The sequence below is a fragment of the Rhipicephalus microplus genome, chromosome X (assembly GCF_043290135.1).
Source record: "Rhipicephalus microplus isolate Deutch F79 chromosome X, USDA_Rmic, whole genome shotgun sequence".
In the NCBI taxonomy this organism is placed as follows: domain Eukaryota; kingdom Metazoa; phylum Arthropoda; class Arachnida; order Ixodida; family Ixodidae; genus Rhipicephalus; species Rhipicephalus microplus.
In genome coordinates this window covers 118,016,908-118,031,802 of record NC_134710.1, presented here as the reverse complement: position 1 = coordinate 118,031,802, position 14,895 = coordinate 118,016,908, and the positions used below count along the sequence as shown (strand labels likewise).

At 42.5% G+C, this 14,895-nt stretch overlaps 1 protein-coding gene across 1 annotated transcript in view; it reads right to left on the bottom strand.

Moving 5' to 3' along the window:
• Positions 1-214: 214 nt before the first annotated feature.
• The window catches only part of LOC119176796 (uncharacterized), a 37,941-nt gene continuing 23,260 nt past the window's right edge, over positions 215-14,895 (bottom strand). Inside the window, exons 5-7 of the mRNA XM_075876412.1 lie at positions 3,393-4,334; positions 2,770-3,037; positions 215-524 (exon numbers count right to left, since the gene is read on the bottom strand). Coding sequence (XP_075732527.1) covers positions 292-524; positions 2,770-3,037; positions 3,393-4,334 — 1,443 coding nt within the window. The 3' untranslated portion in view covers positions 215-291. The remainder of the gene's footprint in view (positions 525-2,769; positions 3,038-3,392; positions 4,335-14,895) is intronic.

The following is a 14,895-nucleotide window of genomic DNA, read 5'->3' as shown; positions in this document are numbered from 1 at the left end:
CCTGAGTCCACACCGGACGCTTATGGCGCTTTTACTGCCCTCAAATGCATCATACTGGTAAAGGAGACGGCGTGCGAGATGGACCAGCTCACTCGAAAACACGCCGAGGCTCTATCGCATTCAACCCTGCGGCTGTAAGTAGTAACAGTCTTGAAGTTTTAAATCGCATTGCATGCTTGCTTTAGTCTAGAGTCGTCTGCAAACAGAAGGCATCTCTTTTGACATCATCTTTACTTTTTACAGGCTAAAATCGAAGTTACGCGTGGGACCCATCACCCCGCCCAACGGCCATCAGCCAGGCCTTGTCACAACCACAACTTTTCGCTTCTTGACTGCGAGGTGCGTCTCGATGGCCAGGTATCCCAACATGCCGCTGACTAAAAATATGGCGAGGACGGCCACCTTGTGTTGAATCGGAAGCAGCTTCTGTATGGCGAAACCAATGATGAATCCCATTGACTCCCACAGACGGTAATTGGCGAAGGCAGCTTCCTCGTCATCCGGAAACACAATGGCATAGAAGGCTGGAAGTAAAAAAAGACATTATTGTATGTTATGGGTTTTAAAATAACTCGTATACTCCTAAAAATCGCTATTTTATCAGCAAACAGTGAGAACCGACAGAAGATATTAAACTTATACAGAAATTGCAGCATGCTACGAAAAGCGAATCGAAACTGATAATACATATGAAGTCCTTTTATTTCAGGATGAAACATCAGTTAGTTATTTCAAAAAATAACAAAAGAACTCCTAACAGATAAAAATGATGACCCAATTGTTCCTTAAAATTTTGTGACTTTATATAGTCTTGTATTCGTGTACACCTTTGTTCTAATGACGTGTGATTGTTTAGTAACTTTTGTAACGACCTGTTTGAGTTATAGATAACCTCTTTCTGTTAAAAATTTCTGATCGGTACGTTCGTAGCTTTCTCCTTCTGTGCATAAGCGTGCCCGGTCATATCAATTTTGTTTGCTAGTGAGTGTTGAGTACACTTTTGTGCATTCCTCTCGCAATAGCGGCGAGAGACTATTTTTATTTTCTTTCTTTTGTTTGTGGCTCAAAATGAGTACACGTTCGTTATATCAATATCACGTTAAGACAGCTGTGTTTATAAAATTGTGAACTTATAATTTTCTTTATTCCTGTTATCATTTTCGATGATTATGTACCAATCTATTCTTTACAACAAGTGCTTGTTGGTGTGTCTATGATTTTGCTGCCACGGTAGTACGACTTAGTCAGGCGTTTATTTAGCCTTTAGTGGGGTCCCCCAAGACAAATTGTAACGATTTTGTATTGAATAAAATGAAATGAAATGAAATAAAATGAAAGTCGTATTTTGCGATTTTCGTGGCCGGCCTCTAAGCTATTCCGGCCATGAAAAATTACATTTGTGATTTAGTACCCTGTGTAAAGGCGCTTTCTGTACGTCTAGCGCACGGTTGTCAAGCGCAATTGCAGTTTTTCCTGCAGATACACTCAAAGAAAAGTTTTCCGGGGTAATTGTGCAGTTACATCGAAAAGGGCGCTTTGCTCCCCAAAGAGACAAAATGAGTGCAAACGTTTGCATCCGGCAAAAAAAAGAGGGGCGCTTTTCTCCTTGTGGAGGAAAGCACCCTGTTTTTTGGAGTAACTGAAGAAATGTTTGCTCCGTGTGCAAATGACCCGCCAGTGCTTACATAAACCTGTTTCCTTCCAGACGATGCCATAGCGTGGCGTGGTTAGTGTATGTGCATGCTGACTGATTGGTCGTTAATTCGAATCTCATGTGTTTGGTGCACATTTTCTGGAACATGATGCTTGCACATTGATTGTACATCTAATAGCATGCAAGCACAATTCAAAAGGCTGGTTAAATCAACCAAAATCTGATTTTTTGCGAAAAATAACTGTTGCTTCCTTCAGGAGTAACTGCGAGAGGGTGGTGTAACTCCACAATTACCCCTAAAATGAAGCAACGGGTGTGGGAAGTAAGTTAATCCTCTAAATGAGCAACCTCGATACCCCTCTTCCTCCTCTACTTCTTAGAGTGCATACCAACTACTACTTCAGTGAACGCGCTTCGCCGCAGTGAGACATAACGCTTCACGTTACCATTCGATTATTCTAAAACACAGCCCCAATTTAAAAATGTTTCTTTCAATATCCACAATCAATGCAACTGTTATCGACGTTTGCAGCTATTTATAAAGCTGAAATGTACTAGAGAATGTCTGGCCCGCTACGCCCTTTAAACAAATGCTGAGGTATTCGCGTTTGTTGAGTTACATTCTGAAGCATGCCGTTTGGGTGGAATACAATTTTCGATTACCTGAAGTCATTTAAAGTCCTCCTGATGTCAGGTACACTTGCGTTTTTGCATTTCTTTGCATCAAAACGTGCCCGCTGTGACTTGGAATTGAACACGTGCCCTCGTGGTTAGCGGCGCAACGTCATAACCGCTTAGCCACTATGTCCCAGCGGGAACTTGTTTAGCGGAATGTGTAACAACCTCCACACTCTCTGTCATTCTATCTAGTATATGCTTCATCTCCGAAACTATAATATTCTATTTCATGACCCACCTGTATTTTATAAGCCACATTGGCAAATATTCTTTCACCAGTAAGAGATAAAATAAAAGACGAAGAGGTGGAGGGGGGGGGGGGGGTAGCAAGTACTAGTAGTCGTGTCATCAAGTGCTCTGAGTTACACAAAACCTTCGCTTTTTTTGTGAACGTATGGAACTACTTTTCTTATATATTATATGGCACATGTGCTCACCATTGACCTGCGTTTGCCACACAGCATCACCTAGACCCCAGCAGCCGGAAATGAGAAAGAAAACGTAGAACTGGTCCGGCGTTGGTCGCCACATGCAGAGAACAGCTATTATTGCGCCGTTAACAGCAGCACCAAAAATAAATATCGGAATTCTTCCCACGAAGTTTATGATGGTGCCAAACGCCATCGAAAAGACAGCGTCTGCCAACCCGAAGGTGATCATGATGAAGCCCACGTAGTGAATTCCAAGAGCGCAGCTCACGTAAGCCTGAAAAAGAGAGAGAATCGCAAGTTTATATACGCCTATCTATAATGAAGTAGCACGCTCTGCATTATAGATAGATCACAATGTCCGCCACATTACCCTGCAGGCAATAGTTATTACGGTGGATTATAATCTGGCAGGGTAACGAACAGTAGGTACCTGTTTTGTAAGGGACACAGTTATGAGATACTTGACATATTTCTGGCTCAAACAATATCCAAATTATTTTGTTCATATAGCATTTAATTTCACGAATGGGGAAACGTGGAAGCTATTTGCAGAGATGCAAACCACCATGCAACCGTAACCGAACCAAACAAACTCCGTCAATTTGAAGAACGCTTCAACGCCATATCACCTGAGTGAAGTCAGCGATGAGGAACGCCTGCTGGACGCCACTGTAGACAGTGAGTGGCAGAATGGCCCATTGGTACGGCTTGCGCAGATGCCTCAGTGTCTCCACGAGTAGCGCGGCCGGCTTCTTAGACGCAAGCCTTGACGGTGTCGTCAACGGGTCCAGCAGAACGAACATGCTAAGCACAGCGAGCAACGAGCATGCCGTGTAGATGCCCATGAGCGTGTAAATTTTGGCGCTGTCCGGTGGTTGCAGGTTCTCATTGTCCGCGTCATCCTCGGCGGTCACAAAACGAATCCCGCAGCTGTCGATATTTGCGCTGGCGTTAACCGGCCTGCTGGCCGGTTTGAGCACGTAATATGAGATGAGGTTTCCCCATATCTGAGCCGTTTGAAAGATCATGAAGAAGAGCCCGAAGAAGCGGGTCACAACGTCGACCGGTTTTTGGCGAGTCTGGGCCGCGTAGTCGTTGGCCACGGTGGTCAGGTACGCGCATTTGGCAGTCCATAGCGGTGCGCCGCCCAGACCCATCACGATCGAGGCCGGCAACAAGGTTGCCCAGGTCGGGTAGAAGTTGGCGATGAAGTAGAACACGTACATAGCCATAGATACGACCAGCGTGCACTTAAGGTTGAGCTTTCGGATCATGAGCGGGGGCACGAACATGCACGAAAGCACCAGCGCGACGTAGATGGTCGCCATCGTGAAAGTTCCCAGTCCCTGTACCGAGTTTATGCTGCTCTGCAAGTTGGACACCGACTGGAAGGCGGTGAAGAGCAACAGGAAACTGAAGCTCATGGTAACTACGTTTTTTATTATGTTCCTCGGAGTGCTCGCAGTGACTTCCTCGCAGCCCATAAGCTCAAGTACCGCGCCTTTCTCTTGGACCTTCGCCATAACGTTGGTGCTCTGGGATGCTTGCTGCCTTGTCAGAGGGGAAACAAACTAGATCGATGCGTCTTTTACGCTGTAATGAAAAAGAAATACGAGGAAAAGTTTTGTTATTTTGGCATGGCCACACTTCTTCTCATTATCAAAAGAAGACGTGATTTCACCGACTGCTTTTGGCTTTGTGCCACCAAAAAAAGGGGTAAAACAAAATGCCCTACGTTTTCGCAGATTACGAAAATTTAATCACTGTCACCTCCAGAAATGACGCCAATGCTGCAGTGCTGTTTTTCAATGGGACGGCATCGTGGGCGCTGGCTAAGCTTAGTCGCTTTAACCATCCGTTACAAGCGTTGCAGCAAAATGCACCCGGAAACAGGCAACGGCCTGTTCCTTTTCTCGTGGCTGTCTTATTTCTTCCATTGCAGGCGTGTGATGCAATTAGGTCCGTGTTGTGTCGTCTTGTTGCCCCCTTTTTTGTTCAAATTGACCCGCTCGCCTCATGAAAGCGACGTCATCACCAGGAAAGATGCTTAGCATTAGCGAAAAGGGGGAGCGGGGTGGGTTACTGGCATCATTCAGCCTACATTATAATGGCAGAGAGCAGAAACAGTCGGGAGGTATTCATGTTAATGAGGCAGGGCGTGCAAACACGACCAAAAGAGAGAAGCTTGTGGTCTCTCAACTTCTCTCTTGTGTCCGTGTTTGCTTTGCCTGTCTTTTCAGCATCCTGAACAAGCCCATGTTTCAGTGCATTCGCAGCAGAAAAAAAAAGCTGCTCCGAATGTACCATGACTTGTTCATTTTATACTGGCCCTTTTTAGAGCGCAAAGAGACCATGAACATCCACAAAATGACATGCGGTAATTTCGAAATAGTATTCCATAAAACTTCATAACCACCGTCAGTAAGATTTCCAAGCATTCGATTAATAATGTTGTACTATCACCATCTCACTTAACAATGAATAAAAATGTGAAAACTTTAAATTTCCAGACTCACTGCCTCAAGCCCTTATTTTGTTAGAGAAGCGAATCAGTCACTTATAGTATGTGTCTTATACGAATCCTTAAAGCTCTCCATAGAATATATTTGATCCAAAAAAGGAAAGTAATTGCTGATACATTTTGTACAGCGCTGATTGTCTTAGTAACAGCTCTTACCAGTCTAACGAAGGATGCGCTGAAAATGAGCCATCGTATTCCCGCCACAAATTCTACTGTGCAATCTTCTTTCACCGCAGAAACGTGTAAGAAAATGGCATAGTGGCGCACAGTGATTACTGACGCTAATCTAGGTCCAGCGTAATGCAGTACAAAGCAAGCAAAAAAACAATGACTGGATGGGCATGAAGCGCTGGCTAATCCAATCGGTTTGCTTTTCACTACCATGTAATGTATTCGTTCACCATACGAACGATTCTCTAGCAAAATTACTGATGAAATTCAGTCATGACCAAATCTCAAGAGAGATAAAGCTAGATGACATCGAATGAGGCATCTTGCTGGAAATAATGTTGTAGCTACAGTGCTTTGCCTTTTTTTGTCACGGAAGCAACTACCTTCCTTATAGCAGCATTTCTACGCACGCCTAGCCAACTGGTTAGATCATCAGTCACTAATGTAGTGCAGCTGGCAAACAGCGGCGTGGCTACTGTATTCAAAGTAATAAGCTATCCAAAAGAAAATTATGCCTTTAAACATTTGTCTGGCTAGATATTATCGCTCACCAAGATTACACAGTGCACTATTTGTAAGCATCAGAATATGTCGTTTAATATTAACACAGAAAAATTTCGATGTCATTTGAACGATAATATACATTAAGAGCACCTGCCCAAAAATTATCACGAAACACAGTAGGGCTGGCACACCTTTCTGTGATGGCATAATTAGTAAGCAAGCACTCTCTTTTTTCTTTTTTTTTTTTGCTGCTAATGTTTGAGCTGGAAGATGACACTTTAGCTCATACGGATGCTAAACACGCGATGGAGACCACGTGTCATTGCACGGCGGAGCCATTCGCCATTGCAACGCGAAGAATTTGTATTGATAACGCATATACAGCGTGTCATAATAAGGTACCGTGCCGAACTTTGTGTCGGTATTGGGAATATGCAGCAAGGTAGCCTTATGACATGCAATGTTTTTATCGATACGTTCAAAAACATGGACAGACAGTCAGCCTGTCGACCCGTTCGTCACCGGGCTATATAAGTACGCAGGCAGATCGCATGTGACTATCACGAAAAAAAGCGCAATATTTGCTAATGAATAGCTGCAGCAACTCTTGGATGCCCATCTCCTTGCGAGGAACAACAAATGAACAGAAATGCGACAAGTGCGACCGCCTTGTCAACGGCCCACTTTAAGGAGATCATCAAACGAGAGCATCGGCAATCTTTTGAATGATTATATTTCTAACTGTATTGCGGTGATTACATTAGGATATCGGCAGGTCCAAAATGAAATTGGTTCGCAAAAGAGACCAGGTAAATTTGCGATCATTGAAAGATGATTTCGTCCGTAGGATGATTATGATGATCATAATGATGGTGGTGGAACAGTTGGTGATTAATATATTGATTGGTTGGTTGGTTGGTTGATTGATTGATTGATTGTATTTGTTATCCAAAAAGTATGTAGTTATGCTTCTTATGAATTTCTTGATTTTCCCGTATATCTCTTACTTTACTGCGTTTGTTCTGTAACATTACATTATTTCTGCAATAAGCACTTATGCGATTGGAAGTACATCCAAAAAGTATGAGAGTAAAAAATGTGAAAAAAATAGCTGCAGACCATTCATAGTGGCAACTAGCAAGCTTTAAAAACGTTCACAAATGAGCTCAGAGTATGACTCAAAAGTAACATGTCAGGTACATCATAATGTGAGCCCTTGGTTAGCATTGAGAAAAAAGTGTTACTTTTATTACGCGTACCTATAGATGTATAACGGGTGCTTCATACACAATAGTGTTCGCATAGAAATGCGACCCCGTGGCAGGGTATGGAGCCAAGACTTCAAAGTTAGCAGCGCTCCACCATATAGCCAAAAACTACCACGAATATGCAGCCTAGAACGGGCGAGTTTTCTACGACGCTGTTTTCTCGCAGCTTACGAAAAAATAATTGCTTACTGGAATTTCCTATAACTTCTTTTGTTGTGCTACACGTCACTCCTGACAAAAATCTTCAACATTTTTTGAAGAAACTAGCATGCTTAATCCGTACTAGCTGCAGCGTTTGCTAGAGCAATGTCACCAGAACCCGCGCTTCGTATTCATGTGCACGTATAGTACCACATTCAAACACATCATTTTTTTAGAATAGCAAACTGTATGCGCGATTTCTCGAGCAAACCACGCCTTGTCGTGACCAATCTGGTCTCTAAAGATGGTGTTGACTTTGATCTACGTGTTCGAATAAAAAATATGCCAATATTACCCGAATAAAAAACGGTGGAAATGAAAGTATACTTGCGCTACTTATCCCTGGATTGTCTTACTTTAATCCTTGAGTACTGTAGTGCATATGTCGACCATGTGGGTGATAATTCTTTTAGGCGTTGTGTGATTAAGCACATTTATTTGGCTCTCACAAACCTCAGCGCAGGCTCTCTATTTTTTCATAAGGTTGTCTTACTCACCCTTTGCGCCTGCATACCTCGGGCCTTAATGCGGTCTCGTGCACGTCTTTGCAACACTTTTTACACGTATATGTATCGCTACTCAATGAAGTGTGCGTTGCAATATCATCGTGCGTATTGTCTCCGAATGATCGGGTGTGTAGGATTGTATAACAAAGTTTATTCTCTTTTCAGCAAACCCAGCCGTAGATTTCTTAAATACATGTGCCATTCTTTCTCTGACAGTATTTGTATCACTCTTAAATTTGTGCGCACAGGAGTACTCGTCACCATATGACCAAAGGAGTAGCCACCACGTGTCCTTTTCTTGTTTTTTTAACACACCACAAGAAAACTTCGATTACATAATCGAACCAAACAATTATTACCTTTCGCAGCTCTCACTATAGCTTAACATTGCTGTACCGGTTAAACCCACTCACCGCCTATTTCAACAAACATTAATACGCCTTCGCATATAAATCCACAGCATACAGCGTTTCGTGTGCGTTTTCATTAAGTGCCCCAGTTTTTGTTGTTGTTGTTGTTGTTGTTGTTGTTGTTGTTGTTGTTGTTGTTGTTGTTGTTGTTGTTGTTGTTGTTGTTGTTGTTGTTTTTATTGAACCATATGCACTTGTGTGCTTTTTCTTTTTTCTAATGTGTTTCCTCCTGTTTGCACTAATTTCGCACAATATTTTTTTTTAGTTTGCAGCAATTAAGCGCACGTTCCTGAATTGAGCGTCCACTGTTGTCCCTCGCAGTGACCGGGCGAACGAGTGCAGCCATATGACTGACCCACGCGTCTCGACACATGAAGCTCGTCTTATGCCGAAGCCAGACGGAGAACTGTGCAGCCTTCGCCGCCAAAAGAGAGAAAAAAGCTAAAAAATATAAAAAAAACTTGAAAAAGTTTAGAAGGACATTAAAAGGCTGGATGGGTTACCCTTGAAGCATCGAGAAGCTACAACTAAAGAGAAAACGAAAAAAAAACTAGAAGAAATAAACTCAAAGCGTCGTCTGGAACTACAGTACGCGCCACCGAACTGCGAAGTGAATTATCATTCATAATATCAATGGTAAAGCAAAATGATAAAAAGTAAAAATCACCCGAAACGTAGAATAACTGTTTGAAAATACAGAAAAAAAAGAATAATGAGTAGTCTGTAACTGTGTGGACATACATCGCTATAAAATTACTTGCCTCAGCAGATATATAAATAGAAACACGCGTATGCACACCTGTGCTCAGATTTCAGATTAGGGAATATTGTATTCGTCGGGAGAAGGAAGGGAAAGGGGGTAGTTTTTTTTAGTTTATGTGGGGCTTATGTGAAATGAATTATGCTTGCATCAAGTGGAACCTGTCAAGGGCACAAACCACTGACTTGTTATAAATATAGACAGGAAAATGCAGAACCTTTGCAAACACTTTCTTACAATCTTTCCAGAGAGTCCTCATGACCAACGTACTAGATAACACCCCACCATGAGTAGAACTCGAGAGTTCCAGCTGATAACGCTTCACCTTCGGTCACGAGACCTCTCCAGCCTCTTTAGAGCACGCCGCGCTATCCAAATACATCGTAGGTTGCATGCTACTCGTCGGTCTTGCAAAGGCTTCGATAGCACAGACTTTGTGTATGTTTAGTTCTTGAATACCGTGCGTTCACTTTCGCAACAGTAGCGACCTGCCAAAGTAATTGTTAATTTGCGTGGAAGTACGGCAAAAAAGTGTACACGTGGGATACAAGCGCAAGATGACTCACGGCGTTAAGTCGTAACTATGGTTTAAGTATAAGGCTGCTACTTTAAGAACACCCTTTATTACATTCATACGAGAGCAAGGCAAAAACATTGGACCAGTGACAGTGTAAATCTGGTGAGGGGTAGTCACGCAAGCATATTCTATGCAAGGATATGTGTCGTACATCCCGTATCAGCGGACATCGCCACCCAGAAACCCGCGAAGTGTTTTTAATTACTTCATGTGAAATTCCTTCAGAGAGATGTGTTCGGCCGCGCGCTGAACGAAACTCGGCTATCTTTTCGATGGCCGAAGTAAGCAGTCTCCCGTTCCCACAAGGGTCCTGGTAGAGAGACAAGGGTCCTGGTATTTTCTACTCACTGAGCTCACTTTTTTGTGACTACAAGAATTTCTCTTGGGCAGTACAAGGGTTCAAGCACTCGCTGACCGCATTTATAATTGCTGCTCTCCAGTACTCCGGAATAAAAGCATCCCTTAATTGAACACATCAATATTTCTCGTTTATTTAGATACGGTGATATAGTGTACTAGAGAGCTGATCTGGAGTCGAAGAAGATAGACCATGCTTGCGGCGATTCTTCAACTACGAACGCTTCAATAATATACGAACTCTACCAACTCTAGTTACTACTTTCAAACCGGAATGGCCAGTAGCAATCATGTGATAATTGTAATTGCGAGGAGAAATCACCCATCTTCTGTGCGAGTGCCCTCGCTTCAATGCGCCAAGAAAAGAACTGTCAAAAGTATTCGATAGACTTGACTATCGCCAATTCTCCGAGGAAAAGGTCTTGGGACACTAGCCTAGACCATCCTCGGCACAGGAAGCTTTGAGAGCGTTGTTGCATTTTGTATACGGACAATTAGTCGGAAAGACGGACTTTACGCAGTGTATTTTAACGTATTATAGTCCTACCCTTTTTTTTCTTTCTTTTTTTGTGTAAGATCTCTCTTCTATCATCTTTTATTTCCCACACCCCCTTCCCCAGCACAGCGTAGCCAGCCGGTCCGAGAACTGACTAACCTCCTTGCCCATCTGTTCTTGTTTTCTTCCACCTGCTTCTCTCTCGTTCATTTCTTAGTTCTCATCATTCCGTTCTCCATCATTCGTGGCAACTGAACGCAAAATTGATCAGCGAGATAATTAAAAAACCAACATCAACAATAACAAAACAAGGTGAGACGTGCAGACACACAAAAAAAAAGAGAGCCGGGCAACACGAACGCCGGCGCTTGTATTGCCTTGTTATCTCTTGTCTGCACAACTTGCATTCTCTCACGATGAATCCCTATACCGTCAAGCTCAGCTTTCTGCAGTTTCAAGAACGATAAGCGCCCAGACAGCTTTTGTTGAGAGTCTCTTGCGATCCGCACCTCTCATATTTCACGCAGTCATGCAGCTGTGGATAAATGTGCCAATTCGGCATTTTTCTAAGGCTCACGCCCCTTTTGAAGGCGCGAAGAATGCGCACACAGCTGCTGTTGGCAGGAGCGGTGCGCACTACAGCGAAGCTTCTGAGAAGTTGCAAGGCCTTAGCGACCAGAGGCCGCGTCACCGCGCAACGCCTCACGGGCAAGCACAAGGTTTTCAGCATTGCTGCCCGTATTCAGAGTCTCTAGAAAAACATTTTTGCATCATGAACGCATATAATTTCAATTTTTTTAAGATTCCAAAATTAATAAAGCAGTTTTAAGGCGTGGCCTTTTTGGGCCATATAAACTTGACACCCAAGTTGAAGCGCCAAGATAGCGCTGAAACATGATCCGAAATTTTTCTCTGTAGTATATATGTAACCCGTGGCGAAAAAAAGCAGTCTTAAAAAAAGAGAAATTACGCAAGCACTGACTCAAAAGAAGCTCAACTGGTTAACAATGTCGTATCAATATCTCGCCACTGCGCGTCACACTTATTTTCTGCAATCTAATCGGCTTACGAGCACGAAATTTTCTCCCAAAACGTTCCATGGATGGTTCTTAAATGAAAACTTTCTTTGCTCTGTCGCAGTAATACCAGCGATTCCGAGCGGCCGCATTGGATATGCCTTACACACGTTTTTAACAGTAGATAAGGGAGTGTGCCTTGGTAGTTGGGCATCAGTGAGGATAGTTCGGCACTGCCGATAAATTTCTGGTGTTTTAGTGTAGTAACGTTCCTACTCCAACAAAACTAATATAATATAACCAACATGCCTACTCTGTTTTATACAGTGACTATCCAGTTTTTCTTTTAATTTACATATGAGTGCTTATACACAAAAATATAGTTGCAGACGACAGCTCGGAAGTTTTAAGTGCAGGCCCAGAGAAAAAAAAACCTTCGCATCATTTCTTATGTTATATATCTTGCAGTGACGGTATATAGGAACGCAACAATCGAAGGATGCTGCCACCGATACATTTGTGGTGCATTTGAAACTGACCGGAGGGCGTACTTTCATGTCGCCCATTTTTCATTTCCCTGCGGACAACATCAATCAACGCAGAACTGCTTTCCGATGGTTTTCTGGCGCACGCGGTGCCATCAATCTTTCGTCCCGTATACCGAAGAGGACGCCTCAAGTCGTGCACTACGCACCCTTTCACAAACACGTCAAGCCTCAAGAAGGAAAGTCGGCCGGACAGTAGCGATCCCACGGAATTTGCTGCAGCTTGGTGGCAAAGCACGAGAAAGTGCACTTTTCCGCAGTCGCTGAGAATCTCGGAACTGTTGCTTTTTGTACCGCTCGAATAGATTTTATGGGGATGCCATGCATGGTGCCGCAGCAGCCAGCATATTAAAACCGCGACACAGCGACCTTGAAGAATTTTTTTCTGTTCTTTAAATTCGCCAGTGTCCTTCAGACGTAAGCGCACGCTGTAATTCAGCCATCACTGCATTAGGCTTTGGAGAATAAAATAAAAAATTATAAGATGAAATGATGGCACTGCGATAATTCATCTACATGTCATTGTAACGACAGATATGCACATGAATCGGTCCTATTTGTGCGCTTATCATTCTAATTTATCTTGCGGCACTATTTATTGATCCTTTCGTTCCTACTCTTGCAAGTACCCATGGTTATATGAACACACCAAAGCAGTGAAATATGCGGACGTATACATGCCTGTAGTGAACTGTTCAAATCGGACCTATAACGCAGCACGCACATGGTTGACGATAATAAATTTTCAAAGCCACGAAGTCGTTGGAAACCAGGGCGAACTCTAGAAACCTCCGTATTCCAACCATAATTTCCCTGCCGGCTCTACCGCTGTGCCTCCACCAGTGTCAGGGTTTCTTTGAGTAAATTTCTTAGGAAAAATATTTTACGCGGTGATTTCAGCCGTAAATCAGAACACCACGTTCATTATGCAAGAAAATTGAAGGAAACTTGAGCTTCGCCTCAAGTTCGCTTCAAAAAGGCCTAACCTTCAGTTCAAAAAAAAGGCCGCCTTTCCAGCTTTTGCTGTGACGAATATATGCGTTCCGCGCAGGCCCGTTTTATGTGTGGGCATTTAAAGCACCCACTCGTCGCTCAATTCACATCTTTTGACGCCTGGCACAATTCTAGACTTCTTCACACGATACAAGACTCCTTTTGCTACATTACATTCATACAGTGATTTTTTTTTTTTTTAAAGGAGCTTCAAGAAATCTCGTGGCTTTGCAGTAGAAAATTTGCTTGGGTTCGATTCTCACTCGGATCCGGAAATTTTCGTTGTTTATTTATTTCCATACTTTTCGATTTTTCGGTCACGGACAGGGTGATCCTTTTTCGACGCCGACGCTGGCATTTCTGCGAAATGAGCTCTTTAAAGATATCGCGTTAACAGGTAATGATATACAATACTCTCCATGCCACGAGAGCAAACGCGTGTAATTGTTCATTGAAGCGGCGATTACGTTCGAGCATAAAAATATAGCAACGCTGTCGAGGTAACTAATGCTCACTGCAGCCAAACGTAATTGCAACGCCTTTGCGAGTCAGCCAATCACATGTCACTTTATCCAAAAATTAATCAAGATAGAGTTATTTGAATATTTCTGTTCGTCTTGTAGAATTATCTGAATCGGTTCCTGCTCACTCAACAAATATACGTGCATACCTTGGCATGTTTAAAATCAAAAGGACACATACCAACTTCTAGTTTGAGCCTAAATATAGTTTGAGCCTAATAGTTCTGCATCATTCATGGGCGACACTTTTCCGTAATTTTAGTTCTACAGCTCAACGTCAACTTGTCACTTGTAGTGGGAATCCAAACGTAAGAAAATGTGCACCTCCTTCGGTTGGTTAACACCTGGCACCACAAGCTGTATTCATCAGTCACTAAACCAAAGATTACAACATAGGAGTATTCCCACTGCGTCCTATCCAAATTTCTCTATGTTTTTTAATGAGCGCCCCATATATTTGTATCTTTTTTTTTAACAAAAACATGGAAACAAGGTACAATTATTCAGAATTTCACATGCCGCCAGTAGCCCTCATGGGCTTGTCACTGCTTATTTATTTATCTCGTTCATAAAATGACCCTAATCACTCAGTAAAAGCAGTACACGTAAAAAGGAAGCCATGTGTTGTTCCGGAAGTTCCTTCAGGCTTCACAGTCTTGCAGAATATGTCATGGGACCGATTTCCTTTGAATGTAAGATGTAAACCGTTACATACTGTGGCTCCAAGCCATGAAGAACGCCACGCTTTTGACTGATTTCTGCATTTAATAAAGGTTGTTAAGAGCACACTGTTTGTCATAGCTAAGACATGTTATGTGCAGTGTGTGTATAAAAAGCAAAGGAAGGAACTTAGCTCGCGCATCCAATTGACAGAAAAGCGTATGGTGTCCCAAAGGAGATTGTTTAAGAAATAAAGCACTTTAAATACATTTAGTTTAACGCTTTGGGTCAGAAAACGAAAACGTACTTTTCTTTTGACTGCCTCTCGGTCAATATATATATATATATATATATATATATATATATATATATATATATATATATATATATATATATATATATATATATATATATATATATATATATATATATATATATATATTCAACTGTGCTGCTAATTCTTTAATAAGCTTTTGGAGTCGTTAATCAGGTAACTGTCGTTGGCACGTCAAAAATGTCTCGTCAAATATGTTCGAGTGCACAGGCCAGGCGAAGCGAACAAATTTAGGAAGCACTATAATTACGATGCAATGTCCGGGTGGAACGGGTCAAGCTTGCTACACGCG